At 46.0% G+C, this 27,542-nt stretch overlaps 1 protein-coding gene across 1 annotated transcript in view; it reads left to right on the top strand.

The window, feature by feature from the left end:
• The window catches only part of tyw1 (tRNA-yW synthesizing protein 1 homolog (S. cerevisiae)), a 44,324-nt gene extending 20,772 nt beyond the window's left edge, over nucleotides 1-23,552 (top strand). Inside the window, exons 13-16 of the mRNA XM_035534245.2 lie at nucleotides 1,775-1,910; nucleotides 6,765-6,875; nucleotides 13,861-14,028; nucleotides 21,930-23,552. Of these exons, the coding sequence (XP_035390138.2) occupies nucleotides 1,775-1,910; nucleotides 6,765-6,875; nucleotides 13,861-14,028; nucleotides 21,930-22,151 (637 nt within the window). The 3' untranslated portion in view covers nucleotides 22,152-23,552. The remainder of the gene's footprint in view (nucleotides 1-1,774; nucleotides 1,911-6,764; nucleotides 6,876-13,860; nucleotides 14,029-21,929) is intronic.
• The last annotated feature ends 3,990 nt before the right edge of the window (nucleotides 23,553-27,542 follow it).

Here is a 27,542-nt window from a genome sequence, read left to right as displayed (position 1 = left end):
GAGGGGTACAGCACGAGTAAGACCCTACCTTTGATTACAAGATGGCAAGTTTAATGCAATGCACTGCTTACAGGGCTGCCTCAAACTGCAGTAAATAAACTCCAACTGCTACAAAATGCAGCAGCAAGAATATTAACATGTACCAGAAAATATGATCATTTTAGACCAATTTTAGCATCACCCCTCTGGCTGCCTGTTTCCTTTAGAATTGATGATAAACTTTTATTACTAGTTTTAAAATCTTTAAATGGTTTAGCACCTTCATATATTTCTAAATGCCTGAAGAGTATGTTCAGAGTCTTCATGTACTGGTAGCCTCCTCCAGATCATACAGAGAAGCAGCCTCAAATATTTGGCACATTACCAACAGAAAGCAGCACCAACAGAACACATTACCAATAAGCCAACAGAACGCAACACACCAACCAAACGACAACACCAACCGAAACACATTACCAGCGGACAAGTGGCACACGACACCAGCAGAACACAACACCAAAAGACATTCGTCAGACTCCCTCTGTAACTATTTTTAAAAAATGGGTAAAAACATTTATTAACTTAAGAGTTTAATTAACTTTTACTATAAGCTTTTTGCAGTTGCCTTTTTATTTCTTTACATTAATTTTTTTTTATTATATTAATCTTTATTATATTAATTTCATTAATCAGTTTTTCTATTAATTTTATAATTGTGTTGATCTGTTTTGATTTTGTATCTACAGCACTTTGAGCTGCATTTTAGTTATATTTATTTCACTTATATAAAGTTTTTATTATTATTATTATTATTATTATTATTAAATAAAACAAACCCAATCTTCACTCAGCAACCCAGCACAGAGAGCTTTCTGACAGTGATGTCTGTTTACAGACAGGGTGAGAGTTGCTGTGAGATGTTCTCTGTAACAAACTGCATGTGAATCAGATGTGGTTTTCCACTTTCATGTTACATTTCCGTATTGGTTTGTCAGCGGTATGTTTTGAAGTGGTTGCTTTTCTGTGCCATGTGGTCTGTGGTACAGGGGAACTGCAGTATTGAAGAGCGGTTGATCTCCTGTGGGAGGCTGAGCAGCTCCTGCTGTGTTTGCTGCGCAGTAGACAGCTGTTGTCCTAGACGCTTCGGCCCTAATCTGCATTTATGTCAGATTGGGCCGATTCAGCTCTGTGCTGTTGGCTGTCACAGGCAGTCGGTGTGTTATCACTCATGGCCTGCACACATATTCATGTTTGAGCACCAGACCCCTTGTTAGATGTGTCTTGTGTTTAAGATGCGGGGCTTATATAGATCACAGTGTATTCCTAGGAGTCCTGCATCTTTTTCCCCGTGCTTGAGTGTTGCTAATGAAGGTGCTGTGATCTCTTTGTGGTAAGCTGGCAGGGCTTTTCTCAACCGTTAGCCTGAGTTGTCGTTTCATCATTTTGTCTCCTTTTTGGATCTCCTCTCATTATTTGCGATCTTTGTGTCGGACAGCAGGATGCATGCAGTCCATTACAGCTCATTTTCCCTGCGTGGAAAGCGGATGTGCGTGTGGAGAAGTGCGTGCTTGTCCTCTGCTGGAGGGTTCCACATTTGTCCTGATCTGATCACACGATGCCTACTGGCCTTCAGGAATGGAACCATTATTCATTTATGCCAGTCCTGAGAGGTACTCAGCCCTTGGTGACAGGATTAAGAGGAAACCTGGCCACTTGTACTGATGGGCGAGAATGGATTGATACTCAAGTGTAACCTCTCATCTGTTTCTCTCTCATTTTCTCTCTCTCGCTGCAGGAACCTGTTGCCCGTCACTCAGCTCTACGTCAGCGTGGATGCCAGCACCAGGGACAGTCTGAAAAAAATTGACCGCCCCCTCTTCAAAGACTTCTGGGAGCGCTTTCTGGACAGTCTCCAGGCCCTCGGAGAGAAGGTGAGGGCTGTGCACTGGAGCACTGACACCTCATTCTCATACGTGTTCTTATATGTATTCGCTTTTCACCAACACCAACCAGTTGTCGGTGGGAGGGGCCGGGGGGAGGGGCCGGGGGGGTATTTGGGCAAATCGCTCTGCAAACACTTTTATTTAAATAGTCTGTAGAGAGAATAATGTGCAGTATACATATTTTAATATACTGCACCACCAATACCAATTCTTACTAAGAGAAACAACCAAATGCACCATCGAGGTTTGCGAGGTTGTTGAATGTTTTTTTTAATTTAATTTTATTTTATTAACTGCTATTGGAGAATGATTTGAAGTCTCGCTGTACATTGTACATAACAGATGAAGGATTTTTAAGCTTTTTGCTTTTGTGTGCCTTTTGCTCCTGTTTTGATTGGTTTTATATTCCATACATCAGTTTTCCATTGTGCAGTTTCTCATGAGGCCACAGGTTTCTATGCGGAATACTGGTCTGTGGAATTTCCTCAGTGGTATTTTTCTGTGCTGGAGCTCAACAGGAGCAGGATGCCTACAGAGGAAGACGACGCCTTCATATTGATTTTGTAAAGTTGGTAGCAAACTATGAACCTGCAGCATGAAGCCTCTGATTGATTTCCATTCTACGGTGGAGCCGTTTTGTTTGGCCCTGACGTTCACAGGACCGCCATTTCTCCACACAATCAAATGTGTCATTCATACTGCAGGGTTGGGGTAAGGTATGGCAGCAGTTTTTGGTCTTCTGTTCTCTAGACGTGGGCTCAGCCTGAGGAATGCACAGAGGTGTTCATTTCCCTGAGAAACTCAATACAGCTAGGCTGCGATTTTTAAAGACTGTTATGCAGAATTGCTCCTTAACACTCATGTACTGCCCTGTGCATACTGTGACTTATAATGCCTTGTCTGAAGGTGTGTGTTTGTGTGTGTGTGTTTGTGTGTGTGTTTGTGTGTGTGTTTGTGTGTGTGTGTGTGTGTGTGTGTGTGTGTGTGTGTGTGTGTGTGTGTGTGTGTGTGTGTGTGTGTGTGTGTGTGTGTGTGTGTGTGTGTGTGAGAGAGAGAGAGAGAGGGAGAGACAGACACAGAGATTGAAACTATAAAAATGGCAGATTTCTTATGTAGTCCGAAGAATGACTTCCCATGATGGTCGTCAGATTGTGTGGAGGCACTCCCCTCTGTACCGTATACACAAGTTCCTTTCAGTACAGTAAATATACCACCTTTCAGAGTTTCTATGCTAAAGTGTATTTTCTGTTGATAACCAGGAGGTACCAGTATGAGCTTACCATGGATACAATAGTTTTAGTGCTTGTTTTTGTTTTTTATTCTTTAAGGCATCTTTATTTAATCCAAAATATCACTGAAAGCGATATTATTGTTTCTCACAAGGTTTAGGAAGCTTCATTCACCTTCTCTCTCATGGTTTTTCAGCATCATCCTCTTTCCACTTTTATCTCCTGCCCACAAAACAAGATTCTTTGTCCAGAATTTCCAGTGTACGCAGAGGTCAGATGTCTGTTTAGCTTCAGGCCGACTGCTTCAAACCTGTAAGTCGCCATCAGTTTGCGCCTGAGGGAGTCTGACAGAGCGAGAGCATGAGCGTCTCACGTTTCCCCGAGGGAGTCTGACAGAGCGAGAGCATGAGCTTCTCACGTTTCCCCAAGGGAGTCTGACAGAGCGAGAGCATAAACGTCTCACGTCTCCTCGAGGGAGTCTGGTCTGACAGAGCGAGAGCATGAGCGTCTTACGTTTCCCCAAGGGAGTCTGACAGAGCGAGAGCATAAACGTCTCACGTCTCCTCGAGGGAGTCTGACAGAGCGAGAGCATGAGCGTCTCACGTTTCCCCGAGGGAGTCTGACAGAGCAAGAGCATCAATGTCTCACGTTTCCCCGAGGGAGTCTGACAGAGCGAGAGCATTAACGACTCACGTTTACCTGAGGGAGTCTGACAGAGAGAGAGCATCAATGTCTCACGTTTACCTGAGGGAGTCTGACAGAGAGAGAGCATCAATGTCTCACGTTTACCTGAGGGAGCCTTCCCCAGCGTGAGCAGCAGTGTCTCATGTCCATGTCTTCAAAGCACTAAGGAGGGTAGCATGACAGGCGTCCCATATCTTTGCCACTTAAGATAATTACATGGGCACTACTGTCTTATGAAAGACTGTCAACATGTCCTTTGTCTTGCGAAGGACATGTAATGTGACAGTAAGGATATTTTACTACATTAATCGAAAGGTAACTGCTATGCATCTTTGGTACTGATCTAATTATTGTGTATGTTCTGAACCTTGATGGAGTGAATGGGTTCTTTTTCAATTAAGGTCCATCTGAATTTATGTGAACATTCTCTACAGCAGGGCATGGTGTGTCCAGGACATGTAAGATGCAGAGGCGGGCTCAGAGACAGGGTGAGAGGCGTCATTCTTTTGCTCCTATTCGACACCTGTCTCTTCAAGCCAGAGGTTTTCATCTCCACTCCTGGGGCCCTGGTGTCCCTGTCTGTGTGGCAGTCTGTCTGTCTGCGTGTTGCCCCAGAATGGCTCCTCAAAAACAAGATGTATCAGGCTTTTCCAAAGTTGGCCATTCGTTCTTTGGGTCGAATGCGTTTCTTTTCTCTCCAGCTCACTGGACCTTCTGACCCGTTGCAAGTGTCAGCTCATGCACTGCTCTGAGCCTGCTTCACCAGACTGGCTACCAGCCTCAAAAAGGGTCTCCGTTCACCTCTCTTACTGCTCTTCTACAGGACACACTGCTCAGGTGATAAATTGGCCGAGTGCCAAGAAGCCCAGTGATGAGGCGGGTCTGAGCGGCGATCTTCCCCAGCACTGAGCTCCGCAGGGATGACAGAGGAGTGATTTTGTTTGTTTGTTTCCCTCGGGCGTTTACCCACACCCTTTCTGTTGCTCTGCGTTTCAACACCAAGCCTGGTTGTCCTGGTCAGGGGAGGATCAGTTCCTTCCTCCATCTTGGTAGCACTGACTGATGACATCTGGACTGTATGAATAGTTTATGGCTGTTCTGGATTCGTGAAGCATAGCGGTTCCAGCCATGGGCAGAGTCTCTCCTCTCCCTGCACCCTTAATGATGGAGGCGTGTGGAGCTCGAGACTGTTTCAGAACTGAATGCAGAGTAAAGAGCCATCAACATTCTGCCCAGGTGCTCAGCATTGCTGCCTGTCTCTCTGCGTTGCTGCCCTTCCTGCTCAGGTGCGCGACATGACTGTCGCTGAGCAACTCTTCATGCAATGGTGAGGCGTTGGGTTGAGTGGTGAGTCCACATATGTAGGAGCTGTTGCACACATACTAAGTGTGTCCTTGGCACTTCTCGCTCTACTGGGATGAGCTGTGTCCACCCAGCTGGGAATGAATCGTACCAGACTCCCCACACTTGGAATCCTCCTCACATTCTGCCTCCTCTTTGCTCTTTAAAGGGAGCCTTTCCTGCTCTCTAGGAAGCTTCAACCCTGAGGGTTGCCAGAGCATGCCTTGTATTTAAGCTGCATATAATGTGCATTTAAGTAAAGGGTGGGGGGCTTATAAAGTGTAATGGCTCTTGTTACTCTAAATGCACAAACATTATCTTGTGTAGCTCTGAATGTGTGGGTTTGCTCAGCTGTTCATTTCGTCTGTCTGAAGTCATAGTTTCTAATTTCTATATGTGGTTTTATTGCAACATCCGACTGTCTTCCCCGTGTGGGAGGCGAGGTCGTGGGTCTTAAAGCACCCCTCCTGTCCCAACCTAACAGCTAGCCATCCGTATACTGCTGTGTCCCAGGGTTGAATTAAGTTTCACTGCATTTATTTCTGTTTAGTTGAACATGTACAAATCCTGTAGGTGGTAAATCAGCACAGGGCTTTTGCTGCACGCGCACACACATACTTGCAACCATCTTTCCCAGCTGATGGCTGATGAGTTTTCAGTGTCTGATTCATTATCGTTTTCTCTCTCTGTCCACCGCATTGTTTAGGTCTTTTTAAGGGCTAAGACAATGCTGACTGCTTGTTGGGAACTCTTCCGGCCCAATAAGAGCTGCAGGAGTGGTGGCTGCCCATTATTCCTGGGGCCTTCTTAACAACACTGGAGGGAGGACTGGTTTTCACTCATGCAGAGATGAGGAAGAACTGGTCTGTTAAAAAAGGCGCTGGTCTTTTATGCAGTTCACTTAATTGACAGGCTGCATAGTCATTGTTATAAAAATCAAACATCGTCACTTGGATTGGTGCAGTGCCGTTCAAAATAGAGTTTCGTATATTCTCACCAGTCACTTTACTGGATGCCCCTAACTTGCAGCTGCATTTAGTGGTCACTTTGAGGTGCCACTGTCCTGTAGGTGTACATTTATAGACTGCACTCCATCTGTTGTCATGCACGGTTTGCCTGCCGCCCTCTGTGCTGCTGAGCCGAGGCCAGGCTGTGACCCAGGACCACTACTGACGGATTTGTGTGGTTCTTAGCACAGCAGCAACACTGCTATGGTAGCAGTTCTTAGTGACAGTGACCATGCATCAGGCACAGCAGTGTTGGTCACTATTGGGTCAGAAACTAGCCACTGATAAAGGAACAGAGTCTCCGTGTGTAATGACATGTACTGTAATCTCTAACTGTACACTTACAGAATAAACAATTAAGTGAGCAGTGAGTGAGTGAATGTACTAACAAGAATGAAGGGACAAATATGCATTAAACATGGACTATGGGAGGACTTGGAGTTCACGTTCTTCATCATGTAACAGAACAGTGTGGAACATCGTTAACGAGGTTAAGGATGTCAGCCAAGCGTAGCTGCTGCAAATCTGACCTATGACCTCTGACCTGTGCTGATTCGGTGCAATCGTCTCTGCTTTCGCAGAAACAGCGTACGGTGTACCGACTGACCCTGGTCAAGGCTTGGAACGTGGACGAAATGATGGCGTACGCTGAGCTCATCGCCCTGGGCCAGCCAGAATTCATCGAGGTCAAGGTACGTGATCAGTGCTCTCCCCCTCATTCCCCCGCTTTCTCTTTCTTTCACGCTATCGCTCTCTCTCTCTCTCACTCCGTCATTTCTCATTGACGTTCCCTCACATTCCTTTCTCATGGAGATGGGCGTCAAGGTTACGGTAGAGTCCCACAATTTGTCCTTTATTTCATTAGCAAGAGATGCAGATAATGACTTGTTAAATTAGCCCTCTAAAGGAGAGAACAAAAAGTTCTTTCACTTGGCCAGTTGGTTTAGTCACGCAAGATTAATTTTGTTGGGCTTTGGAAACAACGTCTTAATGTAATGCCACTGCAAGGCCATTCTATGTGCATTATGTGGGCAGTGGTAGCTCAGTGGTTAAGGTACTTGACTTGTAATTGGCTTGTTGCTGGTTCAAGTCCCACCACTGCCAAGTTGCCACTGTTGGGGCCCTGAGCAAGACCCTCAACCCCCAGCTGCTCAAGTTGTACTCAGTCATAACTGTAAGTCGCTTTGGATAAAAGTGTCAGCTAAATGCCATAAATGTACACGTCCAGTCTGAAATTTCAGAATATGGTGTGCTTCCCATGCCATGGCTTCACTTCTCTATGCGTTTTTATACTTGATATGTTCCAGAACATCCAGCAGTTTATGGTGTGTAGAACAGGGCTCACACCATGGAATGTTAGCATATGACTTCTGAGTATGATTAATTATTTCTGGATACATAATGACTTTAATTATTTGTCACACTGAAAACACGAACACTTAAGCTTCCAATCCATTTTTATCTGAGACTGCTTCTCATCTCTTGTGAAATGTGGAGACCGTGGCTTTGAAATATGCCACGTGCATGACATGAATGACTTTTTAATTACAGCATACAATCACCCATCGGCAAATGGTGACTGTGAGCGTCACCCTCAATTAGTCTGTCCTAGTGATTAATCCTATAGCTAATAATCATCTCGTATGCCGCTCAGTTTCACTGGTCAGCCGACCCTGAACAGGAAACGGAGTAAATACCAGGATATGATGCGCCTTGATACGTTTGGATGTTTTTGTGTTCAGACAGAATTAGATTTGTATTCAGTATGCTATCAGAAATGTATTGCCTAAACTCATTAAATGAATGGTGTTGAGTAATGGGTGAGCTGGTTTAGTAGAGGGAACAGTTCTTTCTCATTGTGTTTTATGGACAACTCCATTTCTGATGAAGAGAGAGATTTGCTATTCCAGCACTGCTTTGTGTATTGAAAGTCTGGTGAGCTGTAACAGCGACTACATCCCATCCACTTCATGAAGCAATTGAGTGATTACAGAGATACAAGCGCTCTTTCATTTTAGCACTGGGCTTTAAACAGACAGAGGTTTAGTTTGTAATTAAGTTTCTCACCGAACCCCCCCCCTCTCTGGGGTTAGAGGTAGAGAAGCTCAGAGCAACCACATCTGTGGAACAGTGCTCTGATTGGTCTCCAGCCTCTCACCTTTCACTCTGATTGGTCCCCATCGTCTCACCTCTCTGGCTCCGTGTGTGGCTGATTGTAATGGACGCCCGTGGTAATTCCTGCAGGTGGTTTTAGCCGTGCCCTGCGCCAGTCTTGGCCCTCTCTGTCTCTTGCTGTAGCTGAGATGGGGGAACTGCTGCTCGCCCACGTCCGTGTTTACTGTGACCCCTCAAGCAGCCACCCCGAAGCCGGCTGGATCGGCGCAGCCCGTGTTCAGAGCGGAGGCGCTCCAGAGCGGAGTGGCCTTCCACTGTTACCTAGCAACAATAATCGAGTTGCTTTGATGGGCTGAGGATTTGTATGCTTGCAACTCTGGGAGGAAATCGAGGCCATGGAAGAATGCGGGAATTTCCACTGAATATAACCGGAGCCTGGCCCTCTGAGACTCAACACTGCTCTATAATAGACTGTTTCCACTGGATTTATGGGATAATGTTATATTCACTCGTGTTAGTTTCTCTTTTATTTTCCATCCACAGCAGTTGGTCACATTTATGTTGGGTACAATTCAGGGTGCCTTCACACCATCTCTCTGGAGTGAGGTTTAAATATTAAAGAACTCATTTATTATAATGATCACATTTTGGTTTCTTGATGACCCTAATGACAGAAGAGAAATTAATGTGCACGTTTTATGAGCAGATGTGATTAATCCACATGACTACTCCCACCTCTACAGTTAAAGTATGAGTAATATCTTATTATCTTGGGGGCCAAGGCTCCAGGTGAACATTTTAAGGACTCTCGACAGTGAAGGTCTAAGGGTAAGGGCCCGTTATGCTCCATCTACAGGCAGGACGTTACTGTGGCATGTAGGCCCAGCTCTGCCTGTGCTTTGAGGATTAATTCAACAAAACCTCGTTTAATCTTTGTTGCTGACAGCAGGTCTTGAGCTGATTTATCAACAGATAACCCTTTTCCATTTCTCTTTACGGCTTAACGCATACCCATTTTAGGATTCAGTCACTGGAAAAGATTTCAAGATCTGTCAGTGTCAGTGGTTTATTGTGTGATAATCAGACCAGGTTTGAGGGTTGTCATTTGCATATAGATCGGACTGGTTTTTGTCTTTGCCTTAGTAGTGTGTACTGTACAACAAACTGCAGGAGGTCTGGAGCTCTGAGGAGCCAGTGAGCCTTCAGTGCCAAACTAATGATACTGACTCGCATATATTTTTTAAAAAGGGGCTTTCTTATTCAGACTAAATCTTGTCTAGCTTCCAAAAACTCATCATCTTTATCACAATGTTGTTCTTGTTCTTCTCCTGGTTTTCTTCCAGAAAATGAATGTCACATGCAAGTGCCATTTCTACTGTCCTTCATTTGGATAATGATGTGCGCCCTCGAGCTGGTGTGCTAGTGCGGCACAGGGCAGTCGGCTCTGGGGGTAATGGCTTTAATAACCGAGGACTGGTGAAGGAATTTCAGTGTGCTATTTCCTGTGATAACTCGTCCTTCATGAATTGTGGTGTGTGTGTGTGTGTGTGTGTGTGTGTGTGTGTGTGTGTGTGTGTGTGTGTGTGTGTGTGTGTGTGTGTGTGTGTGTGTGTGTGTGTGTGTGTGTGTGTGTGTGTGTGTGTGTGTGTGCTACTGAAATTTAAAAAGAAGGTGTTAAGTGTGTGATGATCTGATGTGTTTTTCTAATTCTGAAAGTCCTTCATTCTGTTTTACTTTCTTTCCAACAAATGCTTGATTGAGATGGCGATTGCCTTCTTTTATCCTACTTCTGTTATGGCCCTTAAATAATGCTGAAGTGCGTTTGCTGCTGCGCACAGCAACACTGTATGTGCATGTGTGTGTGACCGAGCACGCACCATTAGTGCATGCGCGTGTGTTGCCTGTCTTTAGGTGTGTTTCTAGTGCATGTTGGCTGGCTGTAGGCAGAGAGCTGAAGGCCAGAGAGCCAGCCAGCTGCGATGGTATGTGAGTGAGGGGGGATCAGTGCTGCCCCCGCCCTTCCGTCACCTCTGTTACCGCTCAGCCTTGGGCTCACACTCTACAGCGAGCTTCACTCTGCTGGTATTTTAGTTTTCCACTGTGTATCGCTTCTACATTTAGAGTTAAATGTCATATAGTCTCCTGGCACATTTGTAATGTCTATGAAGGCTTGCGTCAGATTCTGCGTTAGTTTCCATAGAGAATGGGTGTGCTGTATTTGTTGTGCTGTGCCTGTGATGTGTTCTAACTGAAATGTCATGTAGTTTGTAGTCGGACTGTTTTACTCCTGCCACAACTGTTAAAGCATCAAGCTGTTTTATGAGTTCATTGATGGTCATTCCTGTTTGATTAGAAGAACATTTTGATCATGTCTGTAGGGATATAAAGATGTCAAACACGTGAAGCAGGCTCCCACTGTGCTGATGAGCCTATCCTCATTTCCATGGCATGCCTCAGGTTAGCATGTGATAGCGTTGTGAGCTTTAATTAAGCAGTGAATGAACGTCAGCCACCAGTGAGGGAGGCCCAGCTGAAATTGGACTGAACCTCGACAGGCATTTTAGTCCGTGGAGCTGAACAGTAGGTGTCTGTGCTAGGTCTTGGAGTGGAGGTGATGGGTTCCATTTCAGAGACAGGGAGCTGTAGCATTTGTAGTTGGCAGAGTTCCACCCCCACACAAGCTCTCACCTGGTTGATCTGAGCTGCTTTGGAGGTGATTGTCATTCTGTGCCGCTCCACACAGACTGGTTCATACCGGGGCTCCACACAGACTGGTCAATACCGGGGCTCCACACAGACTGGTCAATACCGGGGCTCCACACAGACTGGTCCATACTGGGGCTCCACACAGACTGATATGGACCAGGTCTTGCTAGTTCCACCTCATGCCTTGTATTCCCCACCTTGGAAATAAGGCCCAGCCTAAAGAGAAGGAGTTAGAAAGACATTGGTCCCCTTCACCAAATGTCTGTAAAGTAGCAGTGGCCTACTGCAGCAGTGGAACATCTCTGACATCAAAAAAATTCAAAATCTGTTATGTACGCAGCTTGACTAAGCAGCGGCCACCAGATCATGTTTGCTACATCATAAAGTTTATTCCTTAGAAAATATTGGCACAAGTCTGAGGAAAGATGTAGGCAGTAGTTTGCTCACTGTGGACGAAAGTGTATTCCAGTAATCATTCCAAAGCAGCTTGACCTGAGTTGCTGGGCAGTTGGCATTTTGCATGCGACAATGAATTTTCATAACTGGACTGAGACCAGGTAATGGCTTAACAGCATGCAAAGTCTTAATTGCTGCCTGCATAGTAGGGTCTGTTGCCTACTGTGAATGTTTTGTTATAAACATTCATGTTCAAACAACAGGTAGGAGAGAGTGGGGTATACGACAACAGAGATCATTAACTAAAGAGCCTGGGATAATACTCTACTCAGTCAGGCCGCGTCTTTCTGCACCATCAAAACAATCCCTTTGTTTTTCTTTGTTCATACGTACTTGTGTAGTTTTGTGTGATCCAGAAATTGTTCACGGATTTGCATTATCTGAGAGCCATATGCAAGGAGGTGTTTCAGGACATAAATATTTGATGACCAGCAAAACTGCAGATATGTGCTTCTGGTGATGGCCAACTGTGTGGACGTGACCCACAATCACACAGTGGCTGGCTGTTAGCTGTTATCTATAGGGCTTCTGGTCCCTGTAGGAGGAGCGTGTAATGAACCGAGGGACTGTACGCAGGTCTTACCCAGAGTAAAACCGCTTCCTGCCATACTGCTCTGCCTGGTTCATAGAGACACATTTGCAGCTGATCTCAGAGGAAGCTCTGCGTTTTCTAACATTGTGACATTCAGAATCATATCCATGTAATACCTCCTTCATGTAGTCATTAACATTTAAATGAAGCACTCCCACATGAGGGATGCATTGCTAAGTGCCAGACAAAAAAAGGGGCTAAAAACAAATTAATTCTGTTGTCTTGTTTGTTTGTTTTCCTTGTTTCTTTTATGTGGTTTCCTTTGGCCTGGAGATGATGGTCCATGTCAATTGTTCATTACCGTTCTGTTTGAGCTCGTGACTTTGTTTGTGTGCAGCAGAGACTCCAGCCTTGAAGTTTTATGCTTCAGTAAAAACTATAAAAGCTTTAATGAAACCACACTCATCATATCGTAGGCTCTCCATCTCCAGTGACAATTCAATGAGGCTTGTGACTAGCACAAAGTGAGTAGGGTTTAGTCACATGCCACCTGAAGAACGGAATGAAGGACCTGAAATGGGAGGCGTGCCAGGACAGTTATTTTGTTGCTGCTCTCTGCTCATGTAAAGTCAGATGTGCACCATGTCTACAGGCTGACTGAAAGACGGCTGCAGGCACAGCCTGTAGAGCACAGGCTGCTTTAGCTTGTCAGGAACATTTATGGCCCAGTACTGTTGCTATTGTGGTGACCGTTGTCACCCAGAGGAAGATGGTCCCCCTTTGAGTCTTGGTTTCTTCCTCGTGCTCTAGGGAGTTTTTCCTTGCCACTGTCACCATTGGCTTGCTCACCGGGGGCTTGGATTTGGACATTTGTAAAGCTGCTTTGTCACATTTGTTGTAAAAAGCGCTATATAAATAAATTTGACTTGACTACTGTACATTAACTTGAGTATAGATGGTTTCATTGAGTGTATGAGTGAGGTTGAGTGTATGAGTGAGGTTGAGTGAGGCTGTGTGAGAGTTCATGAGCTGGTGTGTGTGAGTGTGTATGAACGAGTGTGCGAGTGAGGCTGTGAGTGAGGCTGTGTGATAGGCTGTGAGTGTGTATGAATGAGTGTGAGTGTGAGGCTGTGTGAGTTCATGAGCTGGTGTGAGGCTGTGAGTGTGTATGAATGAGTGTGAGGCTGTGAGAGTTCATGAGCTGGTGTGTGTGAGTGTGTATGAACGAGTGTGCGAGTGAGGCTGTGAGTGTGAGGCTGTGTGAGAGTTCATGAGCTGGTGTGAGGCTGTGAGTGTGAGGCTGTGTGAGTTCATGAGCTGGTGTGAGGCTGTGAGTGTGAGGCTGTGAGTGTGTATGAATGAGTGTGAGGCTGTGTGAGTTCATGAGCTGGTGTGAGGCTGTGAGTGTGTATCAATGAGTGTGAGGCTGTGTGAGGGTTCATGAGCTGGTGTGTGTGAGCGTGTGTCTGGGGGAGCTGGATGGACTGATTTTGGCTCCATCAGACTTCATGCAACACCAAGTCTGTCTTGGCTTTGGCTGTGTGTGTGCATCTGGCTGCACTGATATGATTCAGTGGGGCACTTGTATCTTTGTGAATGAAGATAAAACTCGCACTCCTATTCTTTAGCGGCACTGTCTTCAGCTAAATCTTAATCGTGAAACAGTCTTTCAAAAAATTCTGTGAAATATTTAAATTGTCTAGGTGGCTTTGCTGTGTATATCTTGGCTGAACTTTGCCAGTTATTTCCACAGATGAAGCTGTTTTTGGAACAGCCTTTGAAAAATTCTGAATATGACATTTTAGTATTTTTTTCCTACATGAATGTTCTTCATGTCCATCTCTCTTTTCCCACCTTCGTCCCTTTAGGGAGTGACCTACTGTGGCGAGAGTTCCGCCAGCAGCCTGACCATGGCCAATGTCCCCTGGCACGAGGAGGTCATCCACTTTGTGCAGCAGTTGGCCCGCCTACTGCCAGACTACGGCATCGCCTGTGAACATGAGCACTCCAACTGTCTCTTACTAGCACATCACAAGGTACTGCCCCTCACACCTGTACTCTGCACCGAGCCATTTGCCATCCTTGAAAAATAACAAACACGTCTGGATGTAAATTGCTGTAGCTGTTAAGATGCTCCTGGTGTTTCTCTAAATGTCAAACTCGGAAGGACTTCTACAGCACAAACATTAACTCCAGAACAAGGGGAGGGGCCGGTCGGTCGGTCTGTCTCTCAGTTGCCTCTTAATGCAAGATTAGCCTCACTTGATTTTAGAAACAGCAACCTGTTACATATCAAACAGATCCGTTTTAAAATCTGTTCTGCACATTGTTTTATTTTTGAGTATTCTGAAGGTTTATGTGGGCAGTAGGTAGGTCTTTTTCAGAGTTTTTTTTCCCCTCTCGCCAACAAAATGTGTTTATGTGCAAGGTACCCTTAAGCGCGTCCATTCAGAATTGTATGCCATGTTATTGTGATATTTGCACTATAATGCTGGCAGTCCAGCAAATCCTGATTATGATTGTGTTCCATTTGCACTTATTTTCCCCACAGTGGCATCCAGTGGAGTCATTTCTAGACAGACCATGTGAGACTTCAAGCCTCATTGTTGTCTCCTGGCTTCTTTGTTGAACTCCAACGCCCTCCAACCTGATTACTTAAACGATACAAAACTCAACCTCTGAAATGTTGACTGATTGCATCTTAGTTTCTGAAGTTCTTCATTTCTCTGGGTGTGATTTGCTGCACCATTGGGAAAGCTTGGGATAGTTAGTCAGGCAGCGTGGCCTATAGGGCACAGTGAGCACGACTCCATTTTTCCACTTTTCTTAATTCTCTAGTGATACGCTCAGAATGCTTTTATGGTGCATTCATTCCTTTCTCCCCTCTTATAGCAGCAGTGATGGTGAGAGACGTTGAGCTCTAAACATTTCTTATATTCTGATGGGCATCAAACTAGTTCAGAAGTAAAGAATTTGGAGTCTGCGATCTTTGCCAACCATCGACTCTGACTGTCCCCCAAACTGCAGACTAAGACCAACCAGCAGCACGCCCTGCTCGTCTGTGAATCTGGCTACAACTGGCAAAATCCTAATTTGATTTTACCTTGGATTAACCAGACGTTCCTTGTTTGCTGATTTCTGTCATGAAATTTCCAACTATGAGCTATATTCATGTTTCCGCATGGGAGAAAAAACACCACATCCAGTTAAACAGCTTTGGCTTGTCAGAAAAATACCTTCTAACCACCATCAGTTGTTTTTGCCCAGTAAACAGTGTGTGTAGAGAGCACAGAGCAGCGTGGCGTTCACATCTTACCTGTGTAATCAGCTCGACAGCCCAGAACCGCCAGGAGGCATCACCACCGGTACTCTTCCAGTTTCTGCCTCAGGCTGTAGTTTCCTTTATTGTCTGCTCAAATACAAGCGTGTTAAATTCCGTCGGAATGACAGAATCCCTCACCTGCCAGCTGTGAGTAGTGCAAACAGCTGAAGCCGTGCGAGGACTTCCTATACTGTCTCATAGACAGATGCTGAGTGCTACAAGTTTAATGTTTGTTTTTGGTCATGTTAGAAACTACATACCTGCTGCTAAATCAATTCTGCTTGCCTGTGGGCTTATGTTGATGCATGTTGAATGTACATTTCACATTTTTCTCATAGACGTCCAGAAATCAATAGCAGACCATCTTTGATGGAATGACTGAACTAGCATTGTCTGCATCTAACCCGTATGCAAGCACAGCACACGCACCCACACACACATGCACGCACAAACACACAAATGTTTTCCTACTTCAGACAGAGTGTTATGCAGGTGGAGCATTACACGAGCAGAGCATGATGCAGGAAGGGCATCATGTAGGTGGAGCTTTATGCAGATGGGGCACTAGATGAGTGGAGCTTTATGCAGATGGGGCACTAGATGAGTGGAGCTTTATGCAGATGGGGCACTAGATGAGCAGAGTAGGCATGGAACCAACAGTTTCCCTTCCCATTTCACATGCGTCACGCAGCATTGTGTGGGCGGAGCATTGAGTGGGCGGAGCTTTATGTAGGTGGAGCATTACACAGCTGGATGAGGGCTGCTCTGGCACAACACTATTGTATTTATGTCACGTAGCATAATGCAAGCAGAGCATTACATGGGCGGAGCATTATGCAGAAAGATCGAGGGAGAGAGAAATAACTTTGTATTTCCCCAGAGGGATAAATAGTGTTGCAGCAACTGCTCACATAAATAACTAAGACAGGACAGTCACATAAATTACACACACATATTCTCACACACACGCACACACACACATATATATACACACACACACACACACACACACACACACACACACACCCCTATATTTATACATGAATGAATGTGTGTGTGTGTGTACACATAAACATTAGTGGAGTGGAATTGTGGAGGGCTCACCAATTCTAATGGCTGAAATTGTGACCCCATATATATTGGAGCTTGAGGGTCCTGTATTGTGTCTTAGCTGTTCCCAGGACTACACTTATCTGTTTGGAGATCTCAGTTTCTAGGATCTGCTGGATCCATTCTCCCAGTTTGGGGGTCACAGCCCCTAGTGCTCCTGATGACCATGGGAACCATAGTTGCCTTCACCTTCCATATGTTTTCCAGCTGTTCTTTTAGCCCTTGGAGTTTCTTCAGCTTTTCGTGTTCCTTGTTCCTGATGTTATCACCTAGGATCGCTACATCTGTCACTATGGCCCTCTTCTGCTGTTTATCCATCACTAGTATGTCTGGTTGGTTATCCATTACCATTTTGTCTGTCTGTATCTGGAAATCCCACAGGATCTCAGCTCAAACATTCTCCACCGCCTTTGGGGATGTCTCCCACTTTGACCTTCGAACTTATCTGTGCCGGTCTTATCTGTACGGACTGTGTTTCTGTACACTATCCAGCCACTTGGTTATGGTGTTCTACATATGCTCTGCCTGCCAGTATCCTGCATCCCGCTGTTATGTGCTGGATTGCTTCAGGGGTGTCTTTGCACAGCCTGTATCTGGGGTCCTGACTGGTGTGGCAGATCCAGCCCCTACTGATCTTTGATTCAGAGCTTGTTCCTGTGCTGCCATGATCAGTGCCTCTGTGCTGTCTTTCACTCCAGCCTTTGCCAGCCATTGGTAGGATTTCTCCATATCATTTCCACTATCTGCTGGTGGTGCATACCGTGCAGGGCTTTATCCTCCCATGATGATCCCTGTTCCTCCTCGTTATCATCCTCCTCGGGTTTCTGTTGTCTGGGCTTCTCGCTAAGTTCTTCATCACATCATCCTGTTGTCCTGGATGGTGGCTCTGATGCTCGCTAGTCCTCGGTACCCCTCCTTCTGCTTAGTGTACAGTCTCAGAGTGCTGGATTTGGGATGAAACCCTTCGTGCATTGTGAGGAGTTTTTGCCTTGATGTAAGTGGCTTCTATCTCCTCCTTTGGCCAGATGGTGATGTCGGTGCGGTTTCTGATGACTGGTACAGTGTGTTGATAGCCTACACACAGCGGACTTCTCAGGACTTTGTAGGTATTTGGCTGTAACTGCTTTCCTTGTGGTTACTTCATGGTTCCCATTTGCTTGTGGGATTCCAAGGTACTTGTAGCTACCTTCCCTCTCCTTGTCACCATACGACTACACTTATCCAGTCCAAATGACATTCCGATGTCGTTGCTGTGTGTCCTGGTGAGATGGATTAGTGAGTCCATGTCTCGTTCACTTCTGGCGTACAGCTTTATGGCTGACGGTTGCCATCTGTTTCATAGTAACCATTTCTACAACCCACAGAGTTCTTGATGAAGGCTCTTGGAGTCCCACAGCCTCAAGCATCCAGGATCCATGTGGGACATTGAATCACAGGCTTTCTCATAGTCAGTCCAGGCAGTGCACAGGTTGGTCTGTTTGGTCTTACAGTCTTGAGTTACTGTTTTATCTACCAGCAGCTGGGGCTTGGCTCCTCTAGTGTTCTTGACAATGCGCACACACACACAAGCCACTTTACTGGCTGATCACTGTGGTGTATAGAGGGTGTGTTGTGTAGAGGGTGTGGTGTTGTCTGTTGTGCAGGTAGAGGATGGCTGCACTGACACACTTTTCCTTCCTCTCAAGTTTGGTTTATTTGTCACATACACAGTATAACTCGCAGTGAAATAGTTGAGAGTGCTCTGTCCAAACTGAGGAAAAAGAAAACAGGGGTGCATTGAGAAATATATATTCTATATATGTACAAAAATATATTAACAATATATGTATTGTGTGTGTGTGTGTGTGTGTGTGAGTGTGTGAGTGTGTGTGAGTGAGTGAGAGAGAGACAGGTGTGGCTGTACCTGCCTTGGCTGTGATGTAGTTGAGTTTGTAGATTAGCTCTGACTGCATCACTGCATTTTCTCATGTGGACCTCACAAAGCCCACTGTTCCTTTACTGGGGTGCAGTTCCTTCCGCGTTTCTCCTTGTGACTGTTGTCAGTAATGCTGTGAACTTACTGATTTATCCATCCATCCATCCAGTCATGTCCTTTCAATCCCCCTCTAATGTGTCTAGCTCTGAAACTGCACTGTGCTGTGAGACGTGATGCCTGGTTTGTTCAGTCTGGACAGAGTTGTCACACCGTTAGTAGCTTTTTGTCCTTCCCTGGTGACTCACTGAGGTTAAGCAAGGCTGTACTGGTGCTCCAGCTCTCAGCATAGTCATGTGATCCACTAGCAAGTAGCACCTTTTTAAAACACTGTGGCTGTGGACCCTTTAAATCGGGAATAAATCAGTTCTGGAATTAAATAAGTGATTTAAATGACAAGGTGCCGCACTGTACTACACACCTTTTGATTACTCATTAACTCATAAAGACAACCTGGTAAATGTACCGCCACAGCATCGCCATGGCAGCAGCATCATTACCTTGGCTGCATCATCGCTGTGGCAGCATTGCTGTGGAGAATGCTTGCTGGATGTTCCCCATCTCCTCTACTGCTTGGTCGGGTAAAGAGGAGTGCTGAAAGGTGGCCTCTTCCCATTAGAGCAGACAAGAATGATGTCTGAAACATCAGCACACATTTTATTGCCCATTAAACAATATTTCACCCCAAATTGTGGCTGACTATATGGAGAAAGCGAATGGAGATTTAGTATGATCTCATTTGCATAATGTTTGTTTGCAGTAGTCTCATTTACATAAATTTTTTTTGTTGTTGTTTTCATAAATGTGAACATCTTGGCCAGCCCACGGTTTGACTCTTCCTTAAGCATTTCATACCACAACATACGTTTCATATTACATTTCTTGGTTTATGAGAATTTCATGACCAGTTGCGTCATTATTTATGTTGCTGTGCTTTTTAGGCATTTTGTTTAATTGTTTATTCCTCCAAATTTAAATCCATCCCACTTAAAGTTTATTCATCCAAATTTACATTTTTTTTTTCTTGACTGCATAACGCTCATCATAATCACTGGTTAAAATTTCCCTGCTTTAGAATATGATCAATTATTACATTTTCTGCCACATAATGAGAGAGGAATGAAGATCTTAATCTCTTTGATGAGCGAAGCTTTGTCACCATGTTCTTTCATTTTATTGCTCGTTTAGAGGTAAAGTGGCGTGTTTTGCGGGGAATGGAGGAAGCTCGACTGCCCATCTGCTGGGGTAATAAAGGCGTCTCGGACGCCCTGTGATTAAGGGCTGCAGACCACACCCGACTAAGACCTCTAGTCTCTTCCCTCCTCTTCCTCAGTCTTCCCTGAGCTGTCCCCTCTCCCTGCCTGTGGGAGAGTAGAGGAGGCGGTGGGCTTCGCAGGAAGTGCTGTCCATGGATGCAGAGCCTGTGGCCCTCGAGCGTTACAGTGTAATGAAAACGCTGGCTGGCTTCAGGGGCCTTTCAGGCTTTGCAGACTGGAGGATGAGGCAACGTAGTGACGAGGCGAGCCATAGGAGGAGGGGCTTGTTGTGTTCCTGACTGTTGGTGTAAAGCGTCAGGCTGCTTCGAGGAGTCTGGACAGCACAGCTCATTACGAAAGCCCACAGTACCAGCTGAGCTGGGTCTCTCTCACGCTTCACTATCCGGTCACTGGTGACGGTGGACGTGCTTCTCTGTGGTGGGACTCTTCCAGGCTGTTCTCAGACCTGTGAGGAAAGAGTTGTGCCCCTGAATGTGCTAGCATGTCGTTAATTAGGCATGCAGTCTGAGCGGTCACGTTGTGGGCTAACTCTTATGGGACCGTCTGGCCTCGTTCTGCAGTGGCTGCTGCTGCAGTTTGCCACTGGCAGCACTCGAGCAGTTGGTGATGGTTGTTTTTGTTTTGTTTGTTTGGGGGGGGGGGGGTTGGTTTGTTTTGTCACGGGACTCACCAGTGGACCACGAATGTCTGTTGTCTATGTGGAGAAAGTTGAATATTTCTGTTCTGTCAGGGAGCAAGAGCATGGAGATGATAAAATCAAAAGCTCCTTGTCTGGAGTCCCAGTAGTCCACCGTAACCTCCCACAGCTACCAGAGCAACTCGGTCTGCAGCTTGGCGCACATTCAAAGAGATCCTCTCCAAGAAGCAGGCCTCTTAGCTGCTCCGAGTGCCCATTACAGCAGTCAGGGAAAAAGACAGTGTGAGAACAGGTAATCTTGACATGCACATTCTCCCACAAGTTGCATAATGATGTCTGGATTTGTTATTATTTCATGGTGGCTGGTTAGCATGTCTGAGAGTGCAACCAGCACACAGATGACTACACCTCTACGGATCTGGTTGTCTACACCATACGTCTGGAGGTTTGAGTTAGGGTAGGTACGGCCCTCGATAGCGGGTTGCTCCCAGACACCAGTGGAGATGGGAAGATGACTCCTTGTGTGCTTACGCTCACCTCTCAGGACTCGTTTGTTAAGGTTCATTTTCACTGTCGTTCAGAGACGTTCACAAGACTCTGAGTTCAAGTCACGCCACTCCCTTTGTGTGAGGAAAAAACGTGTGCTGCGACAGTGTGATTTTGGACCAGATTGTGTGAGCTGCCAGTCCTGTTGATATAAGACCCTAAGTAGGAAAAATGTCTTTCAAGTGTTACATTTATCACATTTATTAAATAGATTTTCTGGAAAGTTATACAACAGTGGAGAAATGCAGTTTTGTTGTTTCATTTTAGGTACAATTAGTTATGGGCTTTATTACTTAAATCCACCTAAATGTTGAGAAAAGGGCCCATAAAAAAGCCCATTTCCCAACCAGCTAGTGTGGGTTGCCAGATAACCAACATAGTGTCTTCGCGGTTTTTAAAAATGTTTGACTACTTACAAGCTAATATCTTGATTTAAACACATCTCCCTATCCCCTTCACTGGAGAATTATTTAAATTAATAGCTTGTCTTAGTGACAGCTTCTTCTCTGTAACTCCGCTACTAGGTGATAACATGCCCTGCCCTGTAGGTTTACATCACTTTCACACTCCTGGACGCATGTTAGATGTTAGATAACTAATATCATTGAAACATTTTGTAAGACTTGTAATGTTGTAACTTGTAAAGTCCATTTTTGCAGAGAATATGAAGTCATGTGACTTAAGTTGTGACATGATTTGTACACTGTTACTTTGAGACAGGAAATATGCACAGTGTAAGCTCATTTCACAGTATTGGTGTTGGAGTAGCTCGTCCTTTGCTCGGCGGTTGCCTGCCTCAGAGCCCCCAGCTCTCCTGCGTCCCTCGCTGTGCATCTTGGCAGCGGTGGGAGGAACAGCTGGCCTCATTAGTCACAGATGACCTCTGTCAGGCAAGGAAATACACTGCAGGTCTCACCCGCATGTTTGCTAGTATAATCCATCAATGATGTGTGTGTGTCTCTCTCTCTCTCTCTCTCTCTCTCTCTCTCTCTCTCTCTCTCTCTCTCTCTCTCTCTCTCTCTCTCTCTCTCTCTCTCTCTCTCTCTCCATTGCTCTGGGTTTTTCTGTCGCAGTTCAAAGTTGAGGGCGAGTGGTGGACGTGGATTGACTACAGGCGCTTCCAGGAGCTGGTCCAGCAGTATGAGGAGAGTGGCGGCACCAGAACCTTCTCTAGCCTGGACTATATGGCCAAGACACCCAGCTGGGCCGTGTTTGGGGCCCAGGAGAGGGGCTTCAACCCCTCAGACAAACGCTTCCAAAAGAAGAAGACGACCAAAGACCTCTCAGGGTGCTGATGATGAACTCTGCTGCATCTGTTTTTAACATCTGTATGAGATTAATAATTATAGAAAAAACATTTTATATTACACACACACGTAGAGATGCACGCTATGGATTTGAAGGCGTCCCTGAAAGGTGTACCTTTGCTAAGGGTAAAGGTAGCTCACTAGAACTAAGAGCTCTTTAAAGTGTCTTTATGGTCAATAGCATGGAGCAGCTCAGTCAGCGGAGCACACGAATCCGTGTGCGTGTGTGCGTGTGTGCGTGTGCGTGTGTGCGTGTGCGTGTGTGCGTGTGTGTGCGTGCGTGTGCGTGCGTGCGCGTGTGCGTGCGCGTGTGCGTGCGCGTGCGCGTGCGCGTGCGCGTGTGTGTGCGCGTGCGTGTGCGTGGGTGGGTGGCATGGACCATGCCACAGCTCAGTGGGGCAGCTTCATTGTGTGTGTGTGTCTGTGTCTCTGTCTGCATCTGCATGGTGTAGACCATGTCACAGCTCAGTGGGGCAGCCTCACTGTATGGCTTTCAAGAAATGTCAACTGTTTGATTTTTTTTTTTTTTTTAATCGTGGCCATGGAACGTCTGTGCTGGCTGTACTGAAGGCGCACTCAGCAGTAGCCCATAGTGCAGTTCTCTCTCTCTCTCTCTCTCTCTCTCTCTCTCTCTCTCTCTCTCTCTCTCTCTCTCTCCCTCTCTCACCCCCCCCGCCCTTATGCCTCCGGCCTTTGCCCGTATTATCCACGCCACTCGCCCACAGAGCATCGCAGCACTCGGCCTGCAGCTCCTTTCATTCACACACAGTCTAGCTTTAGTCTGGTGGGAACTGCAAATGAAAGAAAAACGCTTCCTTCAGTCCCCATTTAATTAAAATGTCACATCAAACACTGCCTAGTTTTTCTCTGTAAAGTTAACATAAGTGCAACTGTGTCATATGGGTTTAAGAATCTGTGATAATAGTTATTAAATAGTTCTTTATACTCATTAATGTTGCTTTGATGTATACATCACAGTTCTTCTGTTTTTGTTTTGCTGTTGTTTTGCTGAATTCTCCTACTGGGAATGCAAATGTTCTTGCCCTGTTTTGTTTTTTCCTTTTGATTTTCATTTTCTGTAGTTTTCCTTTGAGGCTCCTGTCGTTTTGTTTGGGTTGTATCACTACTGTACCTGGTGCCCGGCGCTGTCTTGCCACATGGAGTGACACCTCATAGTGGTTAATGTGCCTACAGAGAATGTAAACTCTCCGTCTTCCCACACTGATGTACGGACGTGTCCCAGCAGCCTCTTTATGTTTAGATTGCTTTATGACTTGGTGTGTTTCGAATGGAAGCTGCATTTTAAATGTTTGTAACAGAAGGTGACTGGAGTGAATGTGGTACTGAATAAATTATCTCATGGACGTTTGTCTATGTGCTTCTACTGAACGGAGCTGAAATGTGTTTTTGTGGACAGAGAAACCGTGTGACGAGAGCCACGCGCTCAAACACGTCATTAATTCTTCATCCACCACAAAGCATCTCTGCGCAGTCTGCTGGTAGGACTTACCCAAGCCTCTTTTATGTCTGTCCCTAAACGTCGACTCCTGGTTTCTGAGCCACACTTATGCTGTCCTCTCCTCACATTCCATTTTCCCTCCCCGTTTGTATCTCCTTTCCTGTGGCTTTTCCTTTCAAGCCACTGTGATTCATTCTCCGTGATTCACGGATGACGACAGAGCCTGGCTCCTGTACGTCTCTACCACTTCACAAAAGGTCTCTGCTCTCTGAGAGGCACAGACCAACTTTCAGCCAGTGTTTACTAACCCAAAAAAAAGATGGAAAAAAAAATACAGGCTCTTCCCTTTCAGAGCTGCTAGCACCTTTTTAGTTTTTGGGTTATAAACAGAAGAGCATAACTCTATATCTGTCTGTTTGATTCACATATAGCATTGGTTGCTATCTGAAAAGGTTCCTATCTTCTCCCCACAAAGGTGATCTGGGATAATAACATCGCTCTGTCTCCTTCATGTGCTTGTGTGCTCAGTTTGTCACCTGAGGAAGCACTTCACCCAGAACCCTTCCCCCACAGTTCATGCTTGCGCCGTGAACTAGCAGCGAAGCTGCTCTTTGTATCAATGTTCTGTTTCTAATGTCTCTGCCCGGTGTTTCACTGCTGGTCTGTTTTGAGGCACCTGTGAGAGAAACTCTGTGCTCTAAATCCTTTGTCTAAATCCTCACCCTTAAAATCTCAACAACTCTGGTGAACCTTCCTGTTCTTTTCCTGGAGTTTTTAAAGTTTCACAGTTATCTGTTGAGCAGCTCTGAGAGTTTCAGAATGTGGAAGACAAGGACATTTAAGTTGTGGGGGTGTTGAATAAAGGAAAAATCAGTTTAGTTCATTAGTGCTAAAGGTAATTTTTCATTTATTGGTCGAAAGGGAGTAGTTTGACCTTGACTGGAAATCAGTTCTAAACTCTCTCTTGGGCTCCCCACTGGGCTCCTGCCAGAACTCGGGGCCTTGCCAAGGCTACAGCAGCGCTAGTGACAAGAGGCAGAGTGTGTAAGGACAGTGAGAGCCTCCGCTTTCTTTAGCTTTTGTCTGGGCTGAACTTCTAATCTTCACACGGTGTCCACTAATCCAAGACTCCCACACTCCGTGCAGAGCCACCAGACATACGGCAGGATGGTAGGCGCTCTTCAGAATGACCTCATCACTTCCTCCTGAGAGCCAGTGGAGGTAGGAGATCTGGGCGACTCTTCCTTTGCCTTCCCATTTCATATTTGCGGTGAAGGTGGAAAGTAGTCAGAGATTGTCTGGCTGGTGTGAGCACCCAAACACCCATTTCAGTTCCTTCAGTCTGTTTTCACGTGACCATGTTGCTCCAGTTTGAAGAGCTCTTTAGATGTTTTGAGCTCAGCGAGGGATCAGTCGCTGCTAGTACGAGTCTGCTGTGGGCAGGACCATGTGCCTTGACGCCAGCCGAGGAGCGTATGATCTGTATGAGGATGTGTCGACGTGTTATATCTAATGGTGCTTCAAGACTGGCCTTGCAGACTCGTTTCAGACAGGGTCTTCACGCCATCCCTCCTCCTGTGTTTCCTGCCGCTGGTGCACGGTGCAATGTCACAGGCTTGTGCACGTGCGTACACGGTCCTGCTCCTTCGTCTCTCCTATGTGCACTGCGTGAAAGCCTAAGATAAGCAGGAGTGAGAGAACGTGCGATTGCTGGGGGTTTTGTCAAGCTAACAGATTTCAGTACCCGTGGTGCCAAACCGAAAGCAGCCGTCTGCCAAAGAGATAATGGATGAAAAAGACACCGCCGTCCCTGAAAGTCCTGCGCAACGCAGCTCTGAAAGGTGACACCAGAGCACACGGTGACGGAGTCTGTTACCACTCGGATCTGTCCCAGGATGGCTTGGCTCACCTGAGCTCAACGAGGATGGTCTTCATCTTTTCTGATTGCTGTGTGATGGTCTCTCATGTGATTAGAACATGCTTGAGAAAGAAAACCTATAACACCATCAAAAACACCTGAATACTGCATACTTAACACACCTCCGTGCCATATACTTAACACACCTGCATACGGCATTTTTAACAAACCGGCATGCTGCATACTTAATACCACTGCATATGGCATATCTTATGACCATGTTAATGATTTTTGTAGTCAACTCCCACTGTCATAATTAGTCAGTAAAGATTTCTCAGCAGTGCAACTCACATGATCTGACCTTCTGAATGAACTGAGCTCTTTGGAAACATGAGCACTGATGGTGAGCACCATGTCCGGAGCAGACCAGGATAAAGGGATCACCTAATTTTCTCATTAACTGATGTGAAACTGTTGTGTGTCTGTGAACAACATGAATGTTGTTAATTTATTTACAGAGAGATTTGCATGTTAATGCTTACACTGAATAATAATGAAATACTAAATCCTGAAACACGACTGACTCGATGGTGTGCAGTGAATCACAAAGACCCTTGTGAATGGTGATAATCCATTGTAGTACCCACAAACAAAACGGGACCCAATTATCGAAATGGGAAGGTGCAGTTCTGTATTAATACACATTAATACACATCTGTTAGCCTCTGCTCGCATGTGGCCAGACCACGACAGACCAGCATAGACGATTGCCCTGTGTTAATATCTGAGAGGGTGAAGGTTACTGTGGTAGTCTATAAGAGTAAAGTACAGCCGCCTGTGCTCTACTGTTTTCTGCTCAGGCAGGTACAGCCATTGGGGTCAGGTATTAAGTACTTGAGAGTTTATTTATGTTAGCTGCTCCTTAAAGAATAGAGCGTCGCCCCTCGTTCCAGCAGTGACTCATGTGAAGGATTTAAGAGCTTCATGCCACCTTGTGCCTGCGTGTTTAATGAATATGTACAGAACCATCCTGCTCCTGGTCGCCTGGCCCTAATGCAATGTCCAGGTTGCACAGTTACGGGTAATTAGAATGCATGTGTCAGCACTCTGTGTTCGTCTGTGATAGTGCTCAGAGGAGATCCGTGTGTCATTTGGCTGGGCGCGCTCAGGGGTCCTGGCAGCTCAAACGCAGGCTGCCAGTTCAACTGACAATATGGATTTATTTGAGAAAACAGCCTCTCACGGGAGCTCTGCCATGGCCCTGAGTAGCCGGGAGCTGCGTTCTCAGCCTTCGGCCTCCCTGAGACGAGCCAAAAGTGTCCTGGGAGTGTCACTCCCACAGGGAGGGTGGGCTGCCTGGCAGGTCTGAGGCATGCTGAGAATAGGCCAGAGGCTGGAGGCATGCATGCACACCGGAGGAGGACAGGCCCATGCCAGAGATGTGAGACCACGTTCTCCTGGCCTGCAGCACACACCCCGTATGAGCAGGTGGTGCTCAGGCTGCTTGGGTAAGTAATTCCGTTCTTCTCCATCCTTTTGCCTCCATACGTTGGGCTCATGTGGTGGATGTTAGTTCCCCTCCAGCTGGAATATGCACTAGGTGGCGTGTCTGGATGGGGCTTTTATTTGATCAATCCGAGGCATGTGAGAGTCAGCACGCGGTTATGGCAGACTGCTCCCGACCGGATGATTCAGGCCCAGCGTCTTATACCAGCATGACGAACTTGCCACTCATCTCCCTTCCCTCGGCGTCTGCCTGACACGATCACCTCGCCTGCTCTGCGCGCTTTCAGCCTCTGCGTCCTCTGAGCTGCACCATGAACCATGATGCCATTATTACACCATCACACGCTACCCGTTCCACTCAGTTAGCTGTAATCTGACAAGCTATTAGTTTGACCTGCCTTTCCCTGACCGCGGTCAGGCTGGTCGCTGGGTCTGTAATGGAGGCACTTTGCTGGGTGAACCGGGGACGTGTCAATCTGGCTAGACGTATTACCTGCACAGCTATATTACCGTAACAATGCTCTGGATTCACATGTGACATTGGGCTCAGGGGAAC

This window comes from Electrophorus electricus, chromosome 17 (assembly GCF_041902795.1).
Source record: "Electrophorus electricus isolate QZ-2024a chromosome 17, ASM4190279v1, whole genome shotgun sequence".
Taxonomy (NCBI): Eukaryota; Metazoa; Chordata; class Actinopteri; order Gymnotiformes; family Gymnotidae; genus Electrophorus; species Electrophorus electricus.
Note: the sequence above shows the minus strand (reverse complement) of the source record. Positions and strands in the feature narration are given on the sequence as shown.